This window comes from Meriones unguiculatus, chromosome 6 (genome assembly GCF_030254825.1).
Source record: "Meriones unguiculatus strain TT.TT164.6M chromosome 6, Bangor_MerUng_6.1, whole genome shotgun sequence".
In the NCBI taxonomy this organism is placed as follows: Eukaryota; Metazoa; Chordata; class Mammalia; order Rodentia; family Muridae; genus Meriones; species Meriones unguiculatus.
Genome location: NC_083354.1, coordinates 51,192,563 through 51,217,576, shown reverse-complemented (window position 1 = coordinate 51,217,576; position 25,014 = coordinate 51,192,563). Strand labels below are relative to the sequence as shown.

General features: G+C 40.9%; 1 protein-coding gene across 5 annotated transcripts in view; it reads right to left on the bottom strand.

The window, feature by feature from the left end:
- Armc8 (armadillo repeat containing 8) overlaps window positions 1-25,014 on the bottom strand; it is an 85,860-nt gene that overhangs the window by 43,515 nt on the left and 17,331 nt on the right. For all 5 annotated transcript variants that reach the window (XR_009592349.1, XM_060385445.1, XM_060385444.1 and 2 more), the window contains exons 2-10: window positions 17,471-17,547; window positions 10,444-10,515; window positions 9,523-9,665; window positions 9,153-9,250; window positions 6,847-6,939; window positions 4,517-4,597; window positions 2,253-2,328; window positions 2,064-2,154; window positions 370-430 (exon numbers count right to left, since the gene is read on the bottom strand). Coding sequence is in view for 4 of the 5 variants with exons in the window: in XM_060385445.1 (XP_060241428.1) it covers window positions 370-430; window positions 2,064-2,154; window positions 2,253-2,328; window positions 4,517-4,597; window positions 6,847-6,939; window positions 9,153-9,250; window positions 9,523-9,665; window positions 10,444-10,515; window positions 17,471-17,547 (792 nt within the window). In the remaining variant the exon portion in view is untranslated. The remainder of the gene's footprint in view (window positions 1-369; window positions 431-2,063; window positions 2,155-2,252; window positions 2,329-4,516; window positions 4,598-6,846; window positions 6,940-9,152; window positions 9,251-9,522; window positions 9,666-10,443; window positions 10,516-17,470; window positions 17,548-25,014) is intronic.

Sequence of the window (25,014 nt, the reverse complement as noted above, 5' to 3'; positions counted from 1 at the left end):
TTGTCTAAGATCAGGATGCATGTGACCTAGGACACAGATAATCACTGTTTTCTGTCATTTACTGACTCTTAATATGCCTTTTGACTCTGACTGTGAGTGGGAGATATATCTTTATCTGTGTAAATGGCAAACAGTTCTACTTTATCTGAATTTTACATATGTGTACATTTTTATATTCTCTTATAAAAGAAAGGTTGTATCAACAGAGGAATTATTTTATTGTGATATTCATATACATATAAACCCAATTTTAGACCACAGGGCATACCACAGAAAAGTATGGTGCTTGATGACATTTTATGCAGTACACCCATAACACAATTCAAGTATGTAAATACTCAAATGTTTTTAGAGAATGAACTCGCTTACTTTTAATACAATACAGCTGTCATCTGTCCGAATTGCTCCAGCTCTGCACATGTAAGTTAAACTGCAATAAAATGACATAAATTACTCTTGAGGTTTAAAGCATTAAAGAAATACTATATATTAAATACTTTAATAGTTAAGGGGGAAAAAAGCAAACCCATATAGCATCATTTAAGTGACAAGATTCTGACATTCCTCACATAAAATTCAGTTAGCTCGGAAATACAGAAAACATATATAAATAGTAGGCTTGCTTTAAAACAAAAAAGACCCAACTTCGAAATAAATGCCCCCTTGGGTAGACTGTGGGGATATACTTTTGCAGGTAGGTGCTAGGCTTAAAGTAGGTTCTTTTGTTCTCCTCTACACCCCCTTCCTTTTTTCTTTTTCCAGCCTACACTTTTTAATGCTTAAAATTTTCCCTAACAAAAAGGAAAGACATAATGAAACACAATGTTAAAAGGGTAAAGGGTCTTATGTAGGAACAGTCCAAGCCTGCTAGCAGTAGAAATATCACAGAAGACAGTGCAGCTCTCCATCAGAAACAAGGATTCGGAGGTGCCAACAGTAGCTCTGCAGTTTGGTCAGTGATTCAGTTCTACTGAGGAACAATTTACTCTATAATTATATCTAGCTTTGAATGAGAACAAATTTAATAAACAAAATGGGCCAGTGGGATGGGTCAGTGGGCAGAGGTACTTGATGGCAAGTCTGACACTTTGAGCTCATACTTGGGGGTCCACATGGCCATATGAAGAGAACCATCCCTCATAAGCTGTCCTCTGACTTCCACATGTGTTCAGTGGTGCTCATACGCATGTGCACACAAGCATGCACACACACTAAATAAATATGGTTTTTAAAATTACAATAAAAAGAATGTGTATCTCCTAGGCAGACACTGAAGATTCAGTACTTCAGAAACTTAGTGAGCTTTTCTCAATTAGAGTCCCTCAGTAAGCTGGGGGCAGGGACTAAAACACACCACACTTAGCTTTTCCAAAGGCTGTAAGCAAATCAGCAGAACTATTATTTAAATTCTAGAGGGCTGAAATTTTTGTAGACTTGTCATCACTGTCAGACTTATATTTTTTGGTTTTTTTTGAAAACCCACTTTCTTGAGACCATTATGTTATTAACAAGAGGCAAATACTCAGTTTGAATCTGAGACCAAGAAAGAAAGAGGAAGGAAGGAAGGAAGGAAGGAAGGAAGGAAGGAAGGAAGGAAGGAAGGAAGGAAGGAAGGAAGAAAAGAAAGTTAGAAAGAAACCTATAATACAAAATTCTGTTTTCTATTGGAGAACTAAACACTGCACTGAATTCTGCACAACACATATTCCAGCATATTAATGTACTGATAATGCAACAACACTCCAGGTTTTCTTTATCTTTGTCTTCCTAGCTGAGTATTTGGAACGTATTGCCCACACCTTATCTACTTCGGTTGTTTCTCCCTAAAGACAAGGAGAACATACAGAAGATTTAATAATTTTCTGTAGACAGTTTTAAATGATAGCCTCGTTCCTCATACCAAGTATAAAAGCCACGTCCAGTTTACAAAACTGTAAGACAGCTTAGTGAATTTCATATTTCAAACTCCCAACAAGATGGCGATGGGAGTGAGCAAATTATGCCACCACGTTCTTGTTCCACGGTATTAACAGGGTTTCTGCCCATGCTGTTTTGACTTTTACCATTTGGCTGACGTGAGCTGCATCTCAATAGGCTTATCCCTCTGTAACATCTTCACAAATATCTGAGGTAACAATTCCCCATCGACCAAAACTAGAAATAAGACAAAATCAAAGAGTAAGAAAGTCCTTTAAATCTGTGATGTTCATAATAAATGAGTCACATAGGTGCCACTGAAAGGTCCAGCCTACCGTTCACCAGGGTCAGCGATACCTGGGGGTTCTCAAAGGCTAAGACCGAGAAGCATTTCAGTGCCTGCATTCGAACCTGAAAAAGCAAACAAAGAAACAAAACATTTATTAATTAAAATTGTTTAATCTTTGAAATATTTCAATACTTCAGAATCTAAATCCTCCTTTTAATAATTATTTAATTAAATAACTAATTTAATTATTATGAGTAGAGGAGGCACAGCTCTGACAGAACACTTGACTGGCATGTGCAAAGGCCTGAGCTCATTCATTAGGACTATGGGACTAACAAAAAAAACCCCAGCTCCACGATAATAAAAGTAACACCTGCAAATGCAAAGACTACAACAGAAACCAAGTAATTTTTGAAGTAATAGAGAAGGAAAAAGTGAAAAAGTAGCACTCAAAAAATCAATAGAAAAATACCTAGTCAAATCTAGAAAACATTATATAAAATGTAAGTTTTATAAGGTAGAAGGAAGGAGCTTAATAAAAATTACCAAGTGCCTTTCAAGTGGGACAAGTCTTTTTCTGTACAGAGGACTGAATCAGTAAAGGGTTCTAAGCTTTTTTGTTTTGGTTTCACTGGTTGGAATTTTTTATTTGTTTGTTTTTTGTATTCTTATACATGTGTGGGAAGTGGAGTTGGGGCTTAAAACAGGAAGCAAAATCACCGTAAAAGAGGAATTAAGCTATGTTCTATGTTTATGTCTGTAGGGATCCCCACCAGAGCATCTACCAGAGGACCCAGGACATCTCACCACTGAGCCTGAGGCTACACATAAGCACCTTAGGGCCTGACTGGCATGTTCCAGGACAAGTAATGTGCTGAGCCTGCCCTCCCCTGGGAATGCTCTGCAGTGCACACATGCCCTCAGGTGGAGCCTACAAGATGCCGACGACACGGGTGATAAACTATTATTCAAACACTTTCCTCCTCACAAACTCTAACTTTTAAATTTTGTTATGGTCAATAAATGTAGGGAAACTGAAAAATGGGGAATTAATGAAGCTGGAGGATGGCAAAAACGAAGGGGTTATGAATAATTATCTGAAAAAGCTACTTTTCTTTTCTTTGTTCTTTCAGAAAAGTCTATTTGGACTACTGCACGGGGCAGGCTGCTGGGCAGTAACAAGAGAACCACCAGCACCTCTACAACTGTTTTTTTTTTAAAAAAACAGTAATGTATTTGATCTTATCTACCCCCTGCTGCGTCACTGGCAACTGATGGCTATTAAAGAGAAACTCACTTTTCTTTATGGATGTGGTCACTGGTAGGTTTCCTGTGCCCCAGTGCATGGTCCCACACCCATTTGCACACAGCCAGTACTGAGTGGACTAAGGGAGCTGCTGCTACTACTACTAATAGGACATGAACTTGGGAGGGAGACAGGGTGGTGAGTACTGATGTGTAGGAGAAGGGAGATGTAATGACAGTCTTAGCATGCATAAAGCAGAGGCTTCTTGTGCTGCTTTTGGCTAGTTTTGAGCTGTGCCATGTGCATTCCTGCCCTGTATTCACCATGACCAATAACCATGTGGTAGCTATCTAAGGTGAAGATTCGCCATAAGGGAAACTAAAACAGCAGAGCAGACCATTGTTACCACAAGCAGACAGAGAGAAAAATTAGTGCCTCCCTGTAATGACTTACTGAATTTTAACAAGACACAGGACAATGCCCCATTTCTAAACCCTGATAGGTAGGCAACAGTGAAAGTTTTAACTTGATTTTAATAATAGATTTCAATATTGCTTATCTATATATGACAGATAGTAAAGAAAATTATTAAGCCTGAAAACTTTTGACATCTTAACACAAAACAGAATACATTCTAGATGCTGACACATATGTAAGCATATACTGTAGGTTTGAGCCTGTGTGGCCACAGACTAAAAACAAGATCCAAAGCCTAGCCCAATGCAGCCAGCCATGTCCCGATGAAGGCATCAGCTCAAGCAATAGTTTCAGCACTGCCAACTGACTATAGAAACCTGAACTACTACTTCTCAGATGAAAATCCACAGCTCATGGCATAAAATGTCATGAAAGACTAGACAAGGACAACCTTTTCCAATAGAAGAACACGCTGCAGTAACATCCGCCCTGCACCACTTTATTGATGGACCATGACAACCCGGACGGATGAAAAGAAGAAAAGAAATCTACTCCTGATCACACCTACAGAAAAGGCAATAACATAAGTAGGCTTCTTCTATCAATGAAAATGAAGATAAACTCTGACATAACTTTTTACATCTTACTTTATAAGAGGGTGAGGTTAGGAGGTGAGCAATGTTCTGTACTGCCCCATGGTTAAACAAGATTGTTTGATGATCCGGTCCCTGTAAGAAAAGAGAACATAGGAACACATTAGCATAAAGCACAATTCTGATGAAACCACACTTGCTTAGAGTAAACTACACTTTCCACAGCACAGTTTTCTGAGTTGCCCTATGACTGAACAAACTCAAACCCCAAAGCAGGGCAGACAGAGGTGTGTGTGTGTGTGTGTGTGTGTGTGTGTGTGTGTGTGTATGAGTATGTGTATGCTGCCATAACTTACACGTGGCATGTCTACATCTTGTGCCTTACCTCTCCAGAATAAGGAAGGGGGAAAAAATCTAAGTCAGAGGTTCTCAACCTCCCTAATACTGCCACCCTTTAATACGGCTCATGTTGTGGTGACTCCCAACCATAAATTATTTTCCTTGCTGCTTCCTAACTGTAATTGTGCTACTATTGTCAATCATAATGTTAATATCTGATATGCAGGCTGAGATTTGACCCACAGACTGAGAACTGCTGCTCTAGATGACTGAGAGAATAGCGGATGTGAGCTTGTGTACATGAGGTTACAATCATACAAGGACACAACGCACTTACTGTCAGCCATGCATCCAGAATGGTGCATAACATCCTTTATAACAACTTGGCACAGTCTCAAGGCACAGGCTTTACGCACATTTATTTCCCTTCCTCCCAGCTCATTTACACACCTGCAGATAAAATTATGAGCACCACTCACTAGGTGCTCACTGTGTGATGGGCACTGCTATAAATGCTTTCACTCAATTATCTTGTTTGAAATACCTTTCTCACTATGAACACGATGATAGAGACTATTATGGAGGAGCCAAGTAAAAAACAGGTTTCCTACAAATCTGCCTCAGTTTGGAATCCCATGACACTAAAAAGCTTCTGTACAGCAGAGGACATTGAACTATGTGAAGAGGCAGCTACAGAATAAGAGAAAATATGTAACAGCCTAGTCATCTGACAGAGAATATACAAAGAATATACAAAGAAAAACTAAAAAAACTAAACAGAAAAACTAAACACTGGCGGAGATTATCAGAATGGCTGAGGAGAAGGAGGACTGCTCAAACACTTGCACCTCTCTGTTCTTCCTCCTCTGAAGCCAGCCTTTCTGTGATATGAGGTGAGCTAACTGTAAGGTATTATTTTCTATTCTTCAAGATATTTCACACCCATACAAAGAAAGCTGGGCATTGTGGCCTACACCTATAAGCCCAGCACTCTGAAGGCTGAGCAGAAGGTCACTACTCGAAAACAGCCTAGAAAACAGCCCAGGCTGTTTAACAGGGACAGTGGTCAGATACGGTATGCACACCTTTAGTCCCCACACTCAGGGGTGGAGGCGGAGGCAGAGGCGGAGGCAGAAGAAGAGGCTGGCAGAGTTTGAGGCCAGCCTGTCCTCAGAGTGAGTTCTAAGACAACCAAGGCTCTCCAGTAAGACCCTATCTCAAAACAAACAACAAAAACCAGAACAGAGCAAAACAAACTGTAAAGAGGCAAATGCATGTGCTTGCCTTACCCCATTTTAACACAAAGAGTAGATATTAAATACGCTGCTCAAACCCTTTAAATTGTCTTCACAATGTATCTCTGAGATATCGGATCAGTACATGACTTTTCTGAATGCTCTCCATAATTATTTTAAAAATTTCAGTCTCTTGATTCTTCTCTAAAGTCCAAACCTGTCTCTCAGTGTTCATACTAACAAAAGAACGCATGTCTTTGATACCAGCACTTGGGAACACTTGCAGCAGCAAGTGCATCTCTGCATTCAAGGCCAACGTGGTCTACAGAGTGAGTTCCAGGACAGCCAGGGCTACACAGAGAAACTCTGCCTCAAAAAACAAAACAAAACAAAACAACAACAGCAAAAACCTTTTAAATAAATAATCACCCACAGTTGCCTAAGAGTTTACTTAATACATAAAGCAAAGTGACTGGAGCCTTTTAAAAGCACAGAGACTGAGCCTTTCAGAGCCTGAGCACGCGGAGGACAGAGGAGGGCAGGGCAAGGTGCTGCTGCTCTGCACTCTCCCGGCACTGCTCTCAGACCTCCTGCTAAGGCGAGGCTAGCATGCACTTCCTCTACATGAAAAGGTTAAAGCCCCTGTAAGCACACAAACACACAGTATGCTGCAGTCACTGGGACCTACACAATGCTTATAGATGTCAGACACCACACTCAGCCCCAAGTGTCACAGTCACGGCCAGAAGCAGGCCAGAGTGTGCGCCACAGGGCACACACACGTTTACTCAACATTTCTCTAGTTCTTACTTTGCAACAGTGTGAGAAGATCTGGCAGATATACTCCTGGGTGTAGCGGGACCTGCTCAGCAGCGCCATGAGGTGCGGTATCACCGTGGCATCCTGGATAGAAGGGAAGGAGCCGACAGCAACAAGAAACTTAGGCCTTAAGCATGCATGTGACAGTCTTTCTACAAGCAAGTACACAGCAAAGTTTCTTTCTTTCTTTCTTTTTTTTTGAGACAGGGTTTCTCTGTGTAGCCTTGGCTGTCCTGGACTCCCTTTGTAGACCAGGCTGGCCTCGAACTCATAGAGATCTGCCTGTCTCTGCCTCTTCCCAGAGGGCTGGGATTACTGGCGTTGTGTCACCACACCCAGCTAAAGCTTATCTTAATGGTATTAACTCAAGTCTCTTTAAAGAACAGCAAAATAAAAGCACCATGGCCATCAGAACTGTTCAAGCATAGTATATGGAAAGATGTTTTCATAGTCATTCTTGAAAATAAAATATAAGAGAAGGAACTTAATTTCTCATAAACAATGTTTCTCACTATAAAACAGCAGCATTGCAGAGGGTAGGAAAAAATCAATTCTGAAATCAAAATGTGATGGGGTGACTTATTAACAAAGAAGAAATACTGTATAAAACAAATCTGACAGCTTGGATCTTGGGATGTTATAGTAGGCACCAGTAGCAGCTATAATGATGAGTTAGCTGTTTTCAATGTACCCAAGACAGGACATTTCACAGATTAATAACTTCTCACATAAAGCCCACCGCTGGGCTGGAGAGGCGGCTCTGTGGGTAAAGTGCCTGCTACGCAAGCAGCCATCTTAAGCACAAGACTGAGGAGTTCAGATCCCAGGACCCACAGAAAAGCCAGGTAAGCATGGCAGCCCACCAACAATCCCAACGCCAGGAAAACAGGGTGGTCTCCAAAACAGGCCAGCGGGCTAGACTAGCTCAATCCATGGGCTCTGGGTTCAATATAGTTGGACAGCAACTGAGGAAGACACCCAATGTCAAGTTCTGTCCTCAGACGTGTAAAGGCACCAATGTGCACACATGCGCACACACAGTCAAGCACACCGCTCACAAACACACACACACACAGAAATATTTTATAGCCCATTATCTTGCCTACATGGTGGCAAAAAAAAAAGAGAGAGAGAGAGAGAGAGAACCCTGCTGCCAGGTTTTCCAAGATCTCCTTTTATTTGTAATGCAAGAACAATTACAAACTGAAACAGACATTTTAGGTTGAACCAGACAGAAAAGAAAACTTGGCTCAAGCTTCCCAGTAAAAGTGGGCTACAGTCCAGAACCATGCATACGTACAAAGGTGCACACACATTTCCAAAAGATGTTCTCAGTGACAATTCTGATTCTGCAAGCCTGGGGAGGACCTATGAGTCTGAAACCTAACTAATTTCCCAAAGAAACTATGCTGGTCTGCAGACAAAAGCAGAAGGGGAGGAAGAAAGGACGCCAGAGACACGTAAGGGCGATGCAGGAAAACAGAAGCTGTTAATTCCCTGAAAGCGGAATCTCTGCCCCTTGCCTGCGTGTTAGTATGACTCTCTGTAGTGAAAAACAAAATGAAAAATGTAAATCCTCAAAACAACCAGAAAAGTCCAAAAGGTTAAGAGCAAGTAGAGGTTGGGCTGACCAGGTTCCAAGGCTGTTCACTTCTAAGCTGCCCCTCCTTTTTCTCCACTGCTCTCTGATCCACCGGTCTTCCAACAACCCCCAACCCATTTCTTCAGGCATGTTCCTGTCAATTCTCTATCTGTAGTTCACACATGATAAAGAGAAGAAGGAAGTTACATAACTGCCCCCAGTTACCTGTCAGACAAGTAGGACTCCAAATAGAAAGCCCCCCCTTACTCACTGTGCTGTCTGATTTAGTGTCTGAGTGGCTTCCAACAGCCAGCCTCTACCCAGTCCAGTCAGCTAGGTACACTGAACAGTTCTGAGGCTTCCCACCCCCACCTCTCTGCCGTCCTGACAGCTAACACTTTTGAATTCTATACTGTCTCTATGATATGAAATTGCCAAAGCATAAAACTGAAATGTTTCATAATTTAGAAAAACATACTCCCTTAATTTATATAATCAACCCACAGAAATAAGCCTTTAAAAACAGCTTGTAAGTTCTCAAAATGTGTAACTGTCACTCACTTATTTTCAAAGCCTAGAACATTTAACATTCCAAGTAAGCAGAAAGTCAACTGCTTGGTGAGATTTCCACATCTAACATTTAGGGTGAATTGGCAAGTTAGAAATACACTGAGAATTTAACTGTGACACACACCCCCACATCCCCCAAACTCACTGTATACAACAGCTCCTCTGGAGTGACAGGGCTGGTGAAGATTGTCCGTAGACATCGGAGGCAAGCTTCAATGAACTTTAGGTCTGGGGACAGTAGTCCTAGGAAGAGAAACACGTGTAAGGCACATTTCTTTGTTGTTTGTTTGGTTTTTGTTTTCTTTTTTGAGACAGGGTTTCTCAGTGTAGCCTTAGCTATCCTGGAACTCATTCTGTAGACCAGGCTGGCCTCAAACGTACAAAGTTCCTCCTGCCTCTGCCTCCCAAGTGCTGGGATTAAAGGCATGTGCCACCACTTCCCACCATGAGACAATCTTTCAACCAGAATCTACAACAATGTAAAGAGACTATGTAAAAACTGCTTCCCTACATACCTTGTAGTAAGGCGGGGATAATATGGCAGTCTAGTAGAGACTTAACATTGTTTTCTGTGCCCATTGCAAGACTCCCTAACACCACTGCACATTCAGTTTTCAGCTCCGTGCTTGAGGTTTCTTGTTGAAGCAAATACAACAATCTAAAAAATAAAGGGGGCTTGGTAAACAGACTGTAAAACAAAAAGTCGTCATTAATCTAACAGAACAGTGTAATAAAGGCAATGTGGGAAATATATCCCACAAAATAAAAATACGGTTGACACAATCAAAAGGCAGAGTTGTAGAACACACTCCCAACTGAGAGACAAAAATCTAAGAGATTGTCTTATTCTGTACAAATAAATATCTCAGTCTACCAAACTATAAATCTGAAAGTTGCACACAAACGGTCTCTGTAGAAACAGCACCATCCCCCATGTCATCCCTTCAGGAGCTGAAGACTCCAATGCCAAGTTCTATTGAATCTTAAATGCAAAGTAGAAATGGACCTTGAATTCAGAGTAGTAGTACTAAGAGGGCCTCTTACTAATTTTCTTAACGAAAATGTTCTGAGTTCTTGTGAAGTGCTTTGTGAATAAAAAGCTTTCTTTTCTTTCTAATCGTCCCATGCCAGTTTGAGCCAGCTTGCCAAAGAATTAATCCCAAGTCCTCAACCTCTACCACTTAGGACCATGTATCCCCTATGAGCTAGGATGTTCCTGAAACACACACATGTACACACACACAAGCACATATAAACACACACACACATTTATGTATAAACATGTCCTTAGAAATGGTTACTGTACTTTAAGGCATTTATTTTAAAATTTTATTTTAAAAAAAGCAAGAATGATAAGTACAGGGATTCTTATATTTGAAGAAGGACATTAGAAACTTGGCAGGACTGGCAAAAAATAAGTTAGATAGCAAACATACCTTGGGACAGCTCCTAAAACGATGAGGTTGGCTTTCTGTTTATTGTTTCCAATTACAGCATTTTTCATGTCTCTGAATTCAGGGGAAGAAAAAAAAAACAAAAAACGACGTGTTTAGACACTGTAGGGAAATAGCAAAGACCAACTGATTCCACTTTATCATGCAATAAACCAAGTACAGAAAGAAGTCACAAATCCCAAGCCCTCGCTAGCCAGCCAAGGTGCTGAAGAGAGGGACATGTGCTAACTGGCTGTGGAACTGTACAACAGCAAGCAAAAGTCCTGAGTAATAGCTAAAACTTCCACTAAAAACAAGCTGGATTCCTCCAACACGGGCAACAATCCTTTAAATAAAATGGAGTATATTAGGCCACTTTCAACACAACTCTGGGAATGGATGACAAACAAAGAGCTAGTTAGAACATACCTGACCCTGTAGCAAGTACCACTATGTTCTACTTCCCGTCTGACCTCAGAACCATTAATCCTCTATTAGCGCTCAGCAATATTTCTGGGGATTCACATTCACTCTCATATATTCTCATATAGCCATTCATATTTACTCTCCCATGTGTTTGTGTATGTGCGCGCATGCATGTGTTTGCTTCAGGAAACAGGAAGGTATTAGAATGAGGAAGATGGTCTTAAGTGGTAGAGGGCAAGGATCTCGGGAATAATTATTTGATCCTAATGTTTTAATGTGGCATTTTCCCTCCTCCTCTAACTCCTCCTCCACTTCCTCTTGTTCCTCCTTCTTTGAGTGTGTGTGTGTGTGTGTGTGCGTGTGTGCATGAGTACAGGTGCCTACAGAGGGCAGAAGGTGTCCGATCTCCTGGATCGGGTGTTACAAGTAGCTGTGAACCTCCCAACATGGGTGCTGGGCATCAAATTCGGGTCCTCTGGAAAAGCAGCGAGCACTCTTAATCACTCCCATCTATTTCTCCAGCCCCTGAACATTTCTTATGGTTCTACTTTATCTGTTTGATTTTCTTATTAGCTGTACCGCTTTGGGGTTTGATTGTTTTTAATGGCTTCCTTAAAATTTCAATGCAGTTTTTCATTTCTTACACTTAGCCTTCATATGCTATCCCAGTTATCATCAGAATAGACTGTGGATACAGTTCCATCCTGTTCTTTCTGTGTACTGTTAGAGCAAATATGTCATCTTTTGATTTAAAGCAAATGGCATGGGAAGAGGAGGGATCGGGCAGTGGTGGGGGGTGGCAGACAGAGAGTACTGGGAGAGACAACTGGAATGGGGAGGGAGGCATCTCTGGGATGAACTAGATACCTAGGGCAATGGAAACACCCAGGAATCTATGGGTGACCCTATCTAAGACTCCTAGCCATGGGGGATTTGGAGCCTGAACTGGCCATCTCCTATAACCAGGCAAGACTTCCAATAGAGGGAGTAGGACACATACAAAGGTTTGTCCAGCCACAAACCTTTGATCTACAATTTGTCTTGCCTACAAGATGTGCTGGGGTAAAGATGGAGCAGACATTGAGAGAATGGCCAACCAATGACTGGTCCAGCTTGAGACCCACACTATATGGAGGAGCCCAACCACTGACACTGCTAATGACATTCAGCTATACCTGCAGACAGGAGGCCAGCATAACAGTCATCAGAGAGGCTTCACCCAACAACTAATGGAAACAGATGCTGACACCCACAGCCAAACATTAGGCAGAGCTTGGGGAATCCAGTGGATGAGGGGGAATATGGATTGTAGGAGCCAGAGGAGTCAAAGACAGTACAAGAAAACCTACAGAATCAACTACCCAGGCCCACAGGGGCTCACAGAGACTGAATCCCCAACCAGGGAGCATGCATGCGACTGACTAGGCCCTTTGCACATATGTAACAGCTGTGTAGCTGGGTCTACATGTGGGACTCCAAACAGTGGGAACAGGAGCTGCCTCTGACTACACTGCCTGCCTTTGGGACCGCTTCTAGCCTCAACAGGAGACGATGTACCTAGTCTTACTACAAGATATGCCAGGGCTAGTTGATATCCACGGGAGACCCCACTTTTCTGAAAAGAAAGGAAGAGTGGATGAGTGCACCTCTGTGGGGTGCAGGGTAAAGACTGGGAGGACGGGGAGGGAGCCTTGGTAAAGATGTAAAGTTAATTAATTAATTAAAAAGAAAGATGGTATTTTCCCATAGTGTTTGTGTCACATAAATAAAAGCTTGTTTTTGGTTTTGATTTTTTAAGTAAAAGTTAAACATTTTGGAAACTGAGAACCAGTTCAGCACACTCACTGTATCTGAGGCATCAGCACCACACAGCTGTCGCAGGACACCCTGGCAGCTCTCGAAACCAACTACCTTAGAGGCTTCTCCTGTAGTCAGACCTGAGCATTTACACATTAGAGCACTATAAATCTTACGTGAACTCTAAAAAGGGAAGGCATTACTTTCTTGTCTGCAGTAACTATTTTGAGTAGGTGTTGTTACTTTCAACCTAAACCTTGCAGGAGAGTGTAATGATGTCACCAAATAATGGCGGGAAATTAGGTCAGGGAGTGTTAAGACCACTGTTAGGTGGCAATCAGATTCAGCTCATCCTTTTTTTTTTTTAATCCCAAAATATACCCCCCTAAAAACTTTTGCTTCTTCCTGTTTTAGGTAATAGAGGTTTATAACGTATAAGAACATTTTTCAATCTTGAAAGTTACAATCGTAGAAAAGAATTATGGAGCTGGCAAAACATTATCCAGTAGAAAAAAGGGGGGGGGGGGTGAAAGTTAAAAACAAACAAACAAACAAACACCCAACTCAACAAATGAGTACATATTTCCAACGCCAAGCACATTTACTGGCAAGGAGAATAGCTCTATGACAGAGAGCTTGCCTTAGATGCTCAAGACCCTGGGTTTAATCCTCAGCATCTAATTAAGATACACAAAAAGCATTTACTAAGCCTCTTCTATAATTATCTTCTTCAGTATCACAGGGGGATCCTCATGTGTTTAGAGATGTGCTGAAAGCTGATGTCACCACACATTTCTGAATGGTATTTTTATGTAGAGGCAAACACTGGAACTTCAGGCTTTTCCATTAGCTCAATATCTGAGGGTAAATCTTTCAAAGACTGATCTAATCCTCTGTAAACTTTCCCTCAGAACCTCTGGATGGTTTAAAACAGGTAACTACCTATTCATTATGAGCTTATTAGGATGAATGGGATTTCTTAAGTTTTTTTCTTTTTAACCAAGTTCTGATATACAATTCTACAACAGTAAAATACCAAGATCTCAGTAAAGAGCAGTTAGTGAGAGACTGTACATCTCGGCTCCTACTTCCTAATTAAGCCTACTGTTTTCTCTTAGTGACACAGCTCTGAGCCACTGCCATTCCAACCTAGCAGCTGGTCGTGTGCTTTCACTACCTCCCAGCCTTAGTGTTGTCTACCTGCCTGTGCTAAGCGCAGCGCGCAGCTGCTGCGCCTCTTCATGCCAGGTTCTCAGCTACAGAATCCTCAATCCTGTTCCTCATTTCCCGTCATCCTTCCAAACTAAGCAAAAATTGTCTATCCCTACAATACTTTGTGAACCCATTCCAAATATCTGAAAGTAGTGTGTCAGACAAAAGACACAGATGCATGCGAGTGCACGCACACGCACACACACATACATACACACACACACACGCTGACAAAACCAATTTTCTAATTCTCTTATAGTTTGTATCAATGTCTAAGAATAAAAGATTGTTTGCTTTGGCTACAGTAAGTAAATATACCCATGTTAGACAGGCATGTTAAAAACCAGCAAATTAAATATGTTAAATATATTCAGTTGTTAATTTAATGACCCAGCAAGTCATTTTCATGAAACTGTTAAAACAAAAAGAGATGACAGTCACCCCATTTAAGGATAGTAGAATCTGTCAGTCTACCTGTCATCAACTACTCATCTCTTTCCTCAATCTTCTGGTCTAAGACTGATGTCAATTTCACTCCACACAGGGTGACCTGGCAGCTCCAGGTTTAGGTAAGGGTCCCTCTGGAAGCCTATAACTGCAGCACAGTCATCACTTTCTTAGGACCTAAGTCCATTCTCTTTACAGGCAAGAATGTAAGTCTGACCTGTCACTACATGGATTACAACTTATAATTCCTTAAAATGTACCCCAGAGAAACAAGTTTACAAAAATCAAACCCAATGAAGACATCAGTATAACAAAATTCTGCCATCCAGCCGTCCATCTTTAAAGTTTACACAGTACTCCACACCTACTACTCTACTTCATCTTCATGGCAGCTTTGGGTAAGATTAACCACGTTTCACACAGGAGAAAGCTACAGCTCAGGTTTGTGTGTTTGCTTGTTTTTGAGAACTCCCAAATTAAATGGCAGATCTAAGTATGTCACCAGGCTTAAAGTTTACACCTGTGTTCCAGCACTGAAGAGGATCATGAATTTAAGATCAGCCTAGACTACATAGTGAGTTCCAGATGGACTACTCAGGGAGACCCTATTTCAATAAAATCAAAAATAAAACAAAGCAAAACAAAAGAACCAATTCATGTCTTCAAAGACAGATGATTTTTTTCCCATTTCGTTCTATACATGAGGCCTTAATAGCAACATGATAAGAAAAAAAAATAAATTTGGTATCTTTCTTTTTTATTTTTTCTATGTCTGTATACAAAATAAAAGCATTCCTAATTTTTAGACAGACAACCTTTTCCCAGGAGATCAAAAAACAAAAATAAAAACAAACAAACAAACAAACAAAAAACACACACAGTCTCGCCTAGCTATCGTGTTTATAATGCGGGGGAGAAAGGGCAGCATGATTTATGTTCTTCTGAAGGTCTACAGTTACTTCTTGAGCTCAGCACTGTACTAGGTGTTACAAAGACTGTAAAACATCACACAACTGAACACCTAGTCTAAAGAGTTACAATCTACTGAAGAGACAAAATATTATTAACAGTGTAAGGCCAGCCAAATTATAAGTTTCAGTATTTATAGTGAAAGTTTTAAAATGTAGATGATAAACTTCAAAAAATTTTGAGGCAATGGGGGGGGGGATTAAATTGAACTATAGAACCTCGTCAGAACCTTGGTAAGCAGATTGCAAGAGCAAAAGAAAAGGCAGTTCATAGATTATGCTAGACATGAAGGGGGTATATTCTAGGGGCAACTACAAGGAACCGTCACTGAAAAAATACAGGTCACTTTAGGATGGCAAGAAACAAAGTGACAGGGAGAAGAGAAAGACTTAAGAGGATTAGGGAATAACTGTTTTCTTTTTTAATTTTTTTTTACAATTTATTCATTATATATCTCGAGTGAAGCCCCCTCCCTCAACTCCTACCAATCCCCCCTCCCTCTTCTCTCTCCATCCCCTTCCCCTGGTCCAATGAAAGGGGATGTTCTCTTCCTCTGCCATCTGACCCTAGCTTATCAGCCTTATCAGGACTGCCTGGATCCTCTTCCTCTGTGGGCTCAAAAGGCTGCGTCACCAGGGGCGAGTGATCAAAGAGCAGGCCATCAAGTCATGACATAGGCAGCCCCTGCTCCCCTTACTCAGGAGCCCACATGGACACTGAGCTGCCAATAGGCTATATCTGAGCAGGGGTCTAGGTCCTCTCCAAGCACAGTCCTTGGTCGGTGCATCAGTCTCTGCAGGAAACCCTAGGCTCAGGTTATTTTTAGCTTCGTTGGTCTCTTTGAAGGGTTCTTGTACCCTCCAGGTCCTGCTGTGCCCCCTCCAACCCCCTTCTTCCACAAGACTCCCTGCACTCTGCTCAAAGTTTGGTTGGGTTGGGTAGAGCCTTTCAGAGGACCCTCTAGTGGTAGGCTCCCATCCTGTTCCCTCTCTTCTACTGCAATCCTCTACAATAAAAGATCTTCTGGTGGTATCTCTGACTGGGGAATAACTGTTTTTGGTCACAGAAGTTGTAATGTTAGCTCACAAGCCAATAGCCTGCTTCTAAGTTGCCTAGCAACATTACGTCATCACCTGCCACCAGTGTGCAAGATAAAGGCAGCCTGCCAATTCTCTTATATTCTCTCTCTCTCTGGCTGTGATTAAAGGTGTGGCCACCACAGCCTGGCCAAATGTAATTTTTTTTTTTTTTTAATAAAGAACTATAGGCAAAAGAAAGGTTATAAACAAAGCATCTACGCTTACCTTGGCTGAGCAAGAATAAAGCGTAAAGTACTATTTCACTGAAAATGTTAGTAAGGAAAAGATAAAAGGAAAGTCATCTATTTGCCTGGTGCCGGGTGATCTATTGCCCAAAATGCAATTCATCCTCAACCTCTTTTGAGCCTTGTTCCTTGTACATAATTGAGGCCTGTAGTTCCTGTGCTTTCCAATTCCACAAGCAGCCTTCGGCTACATCTCCTTCCTTAGAATTGATGTATTAAAAGTAAAAGCCACTGAATCTCAAAGGAGAGAAAATTAGCCTTCCAGTCACTTGAAATCTTATCCCACCTTTCTAACTTCAATTTATAATCACCTATAATGTGCTGATTAAAAATGTCCCCCCCCCTTATTGAAGATCAAAGAACTTTGAAGAAAAGACATACACAAGCTCTCTGTTATCAAAAACTTAAATTTTTCTAATGACTACTTTCTAAATGTTGATATTTAAGTTTCCAGCACAGGGAAATTTTGATGACAGTTGATTTAAAAAAAAAAAAAAAAGCAAAACAACATCAACATAATACTAACTTATTCTCCCACTACTTTCCAATTATTAGCCATCAACTTTTTTTTATTTTGCTTTTATTGCTATTTAAAGCAAAAGCATTCTCCAAAGGAAACATTTTAAACAGAAAACAAGTATTCTACAAAAAATGAGGCCAGTCATATTAGTTAATAACTATCAACAGACAAAACCTTTATAATAAAATAGTCATAAATGTCAAGCAATTATCTCATAAATGAAGCCAAGCGTACGAAGGGAGGTTATACCTACATTTTCATAATTATAATATTTGGCAAATTAAAACATGAAGACAAACAAGACTTTGATAGAGTCTTAAATGCATGCTACTTACCTGACACCTTGGAGAACTTTCTGGGGATCAGGGTCAAATAGCCTGTCGACATAGTGGCGACTGCTAGCTGTTACTTCCTAGGAAGTAGGAAAAAAGACAACATCTGAAACCATGCAAATCACAAATCGTAGCATCACCCACAACATTAAATCTCAAACAGTCTCCCCTAAGGAAGAGCATGGGTTCCTTCCAGAATACGTTTTATTGGCTCCCTTACTGACATACTAATATAAGTAGGGGATTTTTTCTTGGTTATCAAAATAATTAAAAACTACAGTGTTCAACTCAAGATGCCAATGATCAATTTATTTTTTAAAAGAGCATCCAATTTAAAAAAAAAGAAAAAAAAGTCAGTCCATAAAACACTCAAGTTTGGTACTGAAACTGGTAGAATAATTTAGGAAATCAAAGATACCTAATTCAATTCATTTAAAAGTTAGAACTACAGATGAGACCGGACAAGCTAGGGTCAGAGGAAAGGGAGGAGGACCTCCCCTATCTGTGGACTTGGAGAGGGGCATAGGAGGAGATGATGTGGGGAGGGTGGGATTGGGAGGGGAGGAGAGAGGGGATACAAAGTGAATAAACTGTAATTAATATAAAAAATAATTTAAAAAAAAGTTAGAACTAAAAGGGGAGATACTATTTTTTGCAATCAGTCTTTTCAATAGCTCTGAGAAAGACCTGGGATAAACTGTAAGTTAGGGGAGAAAAAGGACACCCAGCACTCACTAGAAACATAACTAGCCACTAAGCCCTTTGTGCTGAGCCCCACAAGCTGTCAGCAGGAGAGCTGGGAATGAGTGCTCTCCACTGGCAGCTGGAGGACGTGTGTGTGTGTGTGTGTGTGTGTGTGTGTGTGTGTGACCAAGGGCCCAAGCTTCTGCCTAGTACACACTACAGGAGGGAAGAGCTTCTGCCCAGTGAGAGAGAGGACAGTACAAGGAAGCCCCTCAGACGCAGGGAGTGCTACTGTTAACACTGTAAAGATAAAAGCACAAATGGCACGGTAGTAGCAGTTCCTCAGAAAGCGAACTAAAAGTCAAGGCAATTCATAACCCAAAACAGCCGTCTAGTCTGAACTGGATGGCACTTGGGAGAGCTGGAGAGCTGGAATACAGAGCAAGGGAAGCCAGGCAGCACTTACAGACCCAGATGCAGAGAGGCCGACACAGAAGGCGGCAAATCCCAGCTACACAGTAAACCTCTCTCTCAAAAAAAGAGTAGTCAGGGAAACACTCTGTACTATGGGATGTGCTCTTTTTATTATGCAATTTCTTGTGATATTTATTTTGTTGGGTGTTCTTTTACACTTAATTTTCAATATGTAATGTTATTTAAAATAATGTATTGAAAAACTAGAAAAAAGCACTTTTGTTCCCTGCTCGTTTTCTCTTATCTGCTGGAATGTGTTCAAGTACTACTGCTATCAATCAGCAATCAGGTGTTACTGGGAGAAAGAAATTTTTACAGTGTCCTTAGAATCTCAAATAAGTAGAAGAGCGAACCGCCACAGTACAGTTCTAGCTTAGATTTCTACACCACTATTAGCACTGCAGAACTACCCAGACTCTTAACTTTGCAGATAAAGATATTTTCATACTCCATTTATAAAAACCCAAACAGCAAAAAAATAAAAATTATTATGTCCTCCATGATCATTAAAGCACCTGCTAGAGTCTGTTTTTCCTCAAAAATAACAGGATGGGGGAGGATTCTAAACAGCTCTCTGTTCCTCTTCCTTGTTTACAAGCTTCTTAGGCTCATCATGGGCTATCTGATCAAAAAATGTTAGCTAAGTGAGGCTACAAGCAACTACAAGAATAAACAATGGAAGACTACATTAGTAGCAATGGGTAAATAAACACAGAGCTGGAGAGACGGCTCAGTGATTAAGAACACTCACAGCTTTTGCTACGGTTCAGCTCCCAGCACCCACATGGTGGCTCATAACTAGCTGTAATTTCAGTTCCAGAAGATATGAGACCCCTTCTGACCTCTGTGGGTACCAGGTACGCATGTGGTGCATAAACATACATGCAGGCAATAAAAGAAAGAAAAAGAAAGAGAGAGGAAGGAAGGAAGGAAGGAAGGAAGGAAGGAAGGAAGGAAGGAAGGAAGGAAGGAAGGAGAAAGAAAGAAAGAAAGAAAGAAAGAAAGAAAGAAAGAAAGAAAGAAAGAAAGAAAGAAAGAGAAGATAGATAGACAGATAGATAGATAAATGTGAAAAATTTCTAGGCTAGGGTAGACTAAGCAAATCAGTAGAACAAGCAGGAAAGCTATGCCACACACATTTAAGTTAGACAGAGAAACAAACCTGGAGACCACTAAGGTGACAAGACTAGCTGATCAGCAAGCTTTGGGGGATTTTTCTGACTCCACTTCCCCAGTGCTAGAATTACAGTCTGGGCCCTCCATACTCAGCTTTCTACTTGGGTGCAGGGACCTAAACTCAGGTCCTCACCCTTGAAGTGAACACTTTACCAAATGAGCCATCTACTCATCTCCTGAGCTCTTCTGGAGTTCTCAAACTGAGCCTCTCTCCTACCCAGGGGCTGACATCTGTTGCCTTGCAATATGTTTGAAACAACAGAAGAAAAAGGTATGGGGCATAGACTATGTATCTTAACTAACATGAATTCACTCACTCTTCAAAAAATGTGAGTAACTGGATGTCTCAGTACTGCTGGTGGAAAGGAATTATTCTTTATTCATTGAATGTCTTGATGCCCTTATCAAAAATCCCATTTACAGGGGGCTGAGGAAAACCCACAAGTTTTTTTATTTCTATTCTTGGTTTTCACTAACATATATAGTCTTAATGCCAACACCAGTGGTGTTTACCACTGCTTTCTAGTAAGTTTTTAAATGATAAATTTGTGAGTGTGTCCCTCTCCTGACCAACTGTGTAACTCTTTTCCAAGCTGTAGGGCTATTCAAAATTCCCTCCTCTAATAGCAACTCTTTCCTGTTCTGTTCATTCAACACACCAAGCACAGAGTTATTAAAGATGGAGAAGTCAGGCTGGAGATGGCTCAAAGGTTAAGAGCACTGGCCGTTCTTCCAGAGGTCCTGAGTTCAATTCCCGGTGATCACATGGTGACTCTGTAATGGGATCCGGTGCCCTCTTCTGGCTCACATGCAGGCAGACTACTTTATTTTTAATAAATAAATGAATCTTTTTTAAAAATTAAGAACTCATGCCCACAGTTTACATTCTTGTGTTTCCTACTAAAATATGAAAACAGAAGTATATGTGACACACTAGAAGGATTGGTCTTAGAAAATGAGAACTGAGCTGGGCACAGTGGCATACACCTATAATCCCAGCACTCTGGGAGGCAGAGGCAGGGGGATCTCTGAGTTCAAGGCCAGCCTGGTCTATAAACTGAGTCCAGAACAGCCAAGGCTACATAGAGAAACCCTGTCTCAAAAAGAGAGAGAGAGAGAGAGAAAGAGGGAGAGGGAGAGAAAGAAAGAAAGGAAAGAAGGAAAGAAAGAAGAAAGGAAAGAAGAAAGAAGAAAGAAAAACAGAAGGAAAGGAAGGAAGGAAGGAAAGAAAGAAAGAAAGAAAGAAAGAAAGAAAGAAAGAAAGAAAGAAAGAAAGAAAGAAAGAAAGAAAGAGAAATAAAAGGAGTACTGCATACTAGAATGGATACGGGATGACAGTCAACATCAGGATCACAGCCACAGGATGTGTAAAGCAAAAACATTAACTGCCAAATATGCCTGTCAAGCTGCTGGTACTGAAAAAGGAGAGAGAGGATACAGAGGTGACTGTAGAACGCAAACGATGAAAGGATAAGTGAGATGTGACTCACCATGCAGTATTTCACACTGCCTTTTGCTAAAAGTCCTGTTACATGCCAAAGACGCCAAAGACAGGGAAGGAAGAGCCATCTAACAGCCTTCCAATCTGTAAGACGTCAGCCATGTCTCCCGTAAGCCACTGTGACAGAAGCTCAGAGGAGATGAGCTCTTTCCTCCCACAGTCATGCCTGCGACTGCATGGAGCAATTCCTGTATTTCACTGCTGTTACCCAGAGATGGGTGTCCTCTACCCATACTCTCGTTTCTTTAGGGTACAGTTTGGAAATGATAAACTAAGAAGGGAGACAACTAGTCCAGGTACTAAGTACTGATAAGATGATATCTGAGCAAAGGCCTAAAGAAGGGCAGGTCTTTACAAAGAGCAACAAACACAAAACTCTGAACACAATGTGTCTGCCACAATGAAAGAAAAAGCAAATTATAGCTGGAGTAGAACGACCACGGAAGAAAGCACTGGGAGATGAGATCCACAACAGAGATGTTGGGAAAGAATTGTTTTGTCCAACATGGCAGTCACTAGCCTTACATGGCATTTTTTAAGGTTATTTTTTTTATTTTTTTATTTATTACAATTTATTCACTTTGTATCCCAGCTGTAGCCCCCTCCCTCATCCCTTCCTACCCAGACTTCCCTCTCTCTTCTCCCATGCCCCTCCCTCCATCCACTGATAGGGGAGGTCCTCCTCCCCTTCCATCTGACCCTAGCCCATCAGGTCTCACCAGGACTGGCTGCATTGTCTTCCTCTGTGGCCTGGTAAGGCTGCCCTCCCCTCAGAGGAAGATGATCAAAGAGCCACTGAGTTCATGTCAGAGACAAGCCCCCGTTCCCCTTACTAGGATGCCCACTTGGAGACTGAGCTGCCATGGGCTACATCTGTGCAAGGGTTCTAGGTTATCTCCATGCATGGTCCTTGGTTGGCGTATCAATCTCAGCAAAGACCCCTGGGCCCAGATTTTTGGGTTCTGTTGCTCTCCTTGTGTAGCTCCTGTCCCCTCCAGGTCTTTCTATCTCCCTCTTCTCTCATAAGATTCCCTGCCCTCTGCCCCAAAGTTTGGCTATGAGTCTCAGCATCTGCTTCAATACCCTGCTGGGTACAGTCTTTCAGAGGCCCTCTGAGGTAGGCTCCTGTCCTGTGATTTCACCTTACACCCATTAGAATGACTAAGATGAAAAACTCAAGTGACAACACATGCTGGACGACACATCCTTGTTGAGAAAGGGGAACCTTCCTCCATTGCTGGTGGGAATGTAAACTTAAATAACCACTTTGGAAATCAATCTGGCACTTTCTCAGACAATTAGGAATAGTGCTACCTCAAGATCCAGCTATACCACTCCTAGGTAGATATCTAAAATATGCTCAAGTACACAATAAGGACATTTGTTCAACCATGTTCATAGTAGCTTTATTTGTAATAGCCAGATTCTGAAAACAACCTAGATGTCCCTCAACTGAGGAATAGATACAGAAATTATATATTTACACAATGGAATACTACTCAGCAATTAAAACAAGGAAATCATGAAATTTGCAGGCAAATGGGTGGGATCTAGAAAAGATTATCCTGAGTGAGTTATCTCAGAAGCAGAAAGACACACAGGTATATACTCACTAATAAGTGGATATTAGTCAGATAATATAGGATAATCATACTAAAATTTGTACACCTAAAGAAGCTAAGCAAGAAGGAGGATCCTGGGAAAGATGTTCAATTCTCATTCAGAAAGGCAAACAGGATAGAAATCAGAAGAGGGAAAAACAAACAAACAAACAAAAAACCCCAGGGTACATGGTTTGTTTGTTTTTTTTTAAACTATCTGAAATATGGATAGAAACTGAATTTCATCTTTTTTTTTTTTTCCAGAGCTGAAGACCGAGCCCAGGGCCTTGCACTTGCTAGGAAAGCGCTCTACCACTGAGCTAAAACCCTAACCCCTTACCTAGTTTTAAAACTAAAAGTGTAAGAGCCAACAGTACATCCAATTATGAGGAAACTTTCAAGAATATTTGGAGTTACCTATAGATATGTGAACCTTCTTTTTCAGTTGTCAATTTTGTAAAACAAATAAAAACCAAGTATTTCTAATAATTTTTTCTGAACTATATAAAGTGCATACAACTTTCAAAATATCACAAAAGTAAAATAATCACATTAATAGCTTACAGAGATGAATTGACATAATATTTTTATATATGGGTCTTAACATTTAAATTATGCTTTCTTTTTACATGTAATAGTACAGCTTCTAGAAAATGTTTAATTAGCATTCGTGACTTTTCTACAGACAGCACTGGTATAGAGTCTGGCTAGTCACTGTAGGATGTTTATGTTTATGGCATGAGATGGGAAATCACAAAACAGACACATGATTCACTTATGTTTTTAAAGGGTTGTTCTGGCTGTAAACTTTATGAAGGAACAGAGAAAGGGAAAGTCTACAATACAAACACAAGGAGGCCAGACAGGAGGCTATCTCAATCACCAAAAATTCAGTTACGGCATGACAGCAGCCGGGACCAGAGTGAACACTGTGAGGAAACACGACTCACCCAGACTCCAGATAAATGGAGAAATCTAAAATGACTGTCAAATTCTATAGGCTCTCAGACTACAGAGCAGTCTGACGTAGGGCGCAGGAGAAAAGAAAAGCCAAGAGTAACACTGGAGGCTTTTCCTAACCCCCTGGAAGAATGACTTGTCAGTTAGTGAGATGAATAATATTTAAGTACAGAATTAGGCAGAAAGATAAAAAAAAAAAAAATTGGCTTCAGATTATGCTAGGACTGAGAATCTCTATTGAACAGCCCAACTGAGCAGGTACATGCTAAGTTTAAGATTTAGGGGACAGCTGTGACCTGTAAACACAAATCAGAAAAACTATCATCCTATAAATAGGATTAAATTCACGAAGGCAGTGATCATGGAGAAATCATGGCCAGAAATCTGCGCCACGGTCAGTGTTGTGGACAGATATCCATGAAGCCAGTTCACAGAATGGTCCAGGAGGGAGTAGTCAACCATGTCAAAGCCTAGTGATGTGCCTCATAAGATAGTAACTGAGACCTGACTGCTGGATTCAGAACATGGAAAACATCAATGAGAATTTTACCAAGAAAGCATAGCAAAGCTCCAAGAGGGGTTCAGCTGAATTGAGGGGTGTGATTAAATGACGATGCATTAGTAGGAATAACTGGGGGGAAGACAGCATTCAGAATACTTGAAATAGATGATGAAAGGATTTTAGTCATGGTTAAATTAAGGTCTAGGAAATAATCCTGGAAGCTGGTAACTCAAGACAGGACAAGATGATTATCAGATATAATCAGATATATATCAGATACAAAGATAGAAAACTAAATTTCTGCCAGGCATAATGATACACCCAGCACTCAAGAAGCAGCAGCAAGAGGATCGTCTCTGTGAGTCCAAGCCCTGCCTAGTCTACACAGAGAATTCTAGGACAGGACAGCCAAGACCACAGAAAGAGACTCTATCAGACAGACGAGAAAGAGAGAGAGAAAGAGAACATGAAAACTAATTTTCCATCAATCAAGAAATACTAGAAAAAGTAAACATGAGCTAAGAGCTAACATCTTAAAGGAATGATCAGATAGTCTGGAGATAAGAAATCTGATGTGAATCAAAGGGTCTGGAAAAAGATCTCTACCCACTTCTTTTGAGTGCTACAAAAAAAAAAAAAAAGAAAAAAA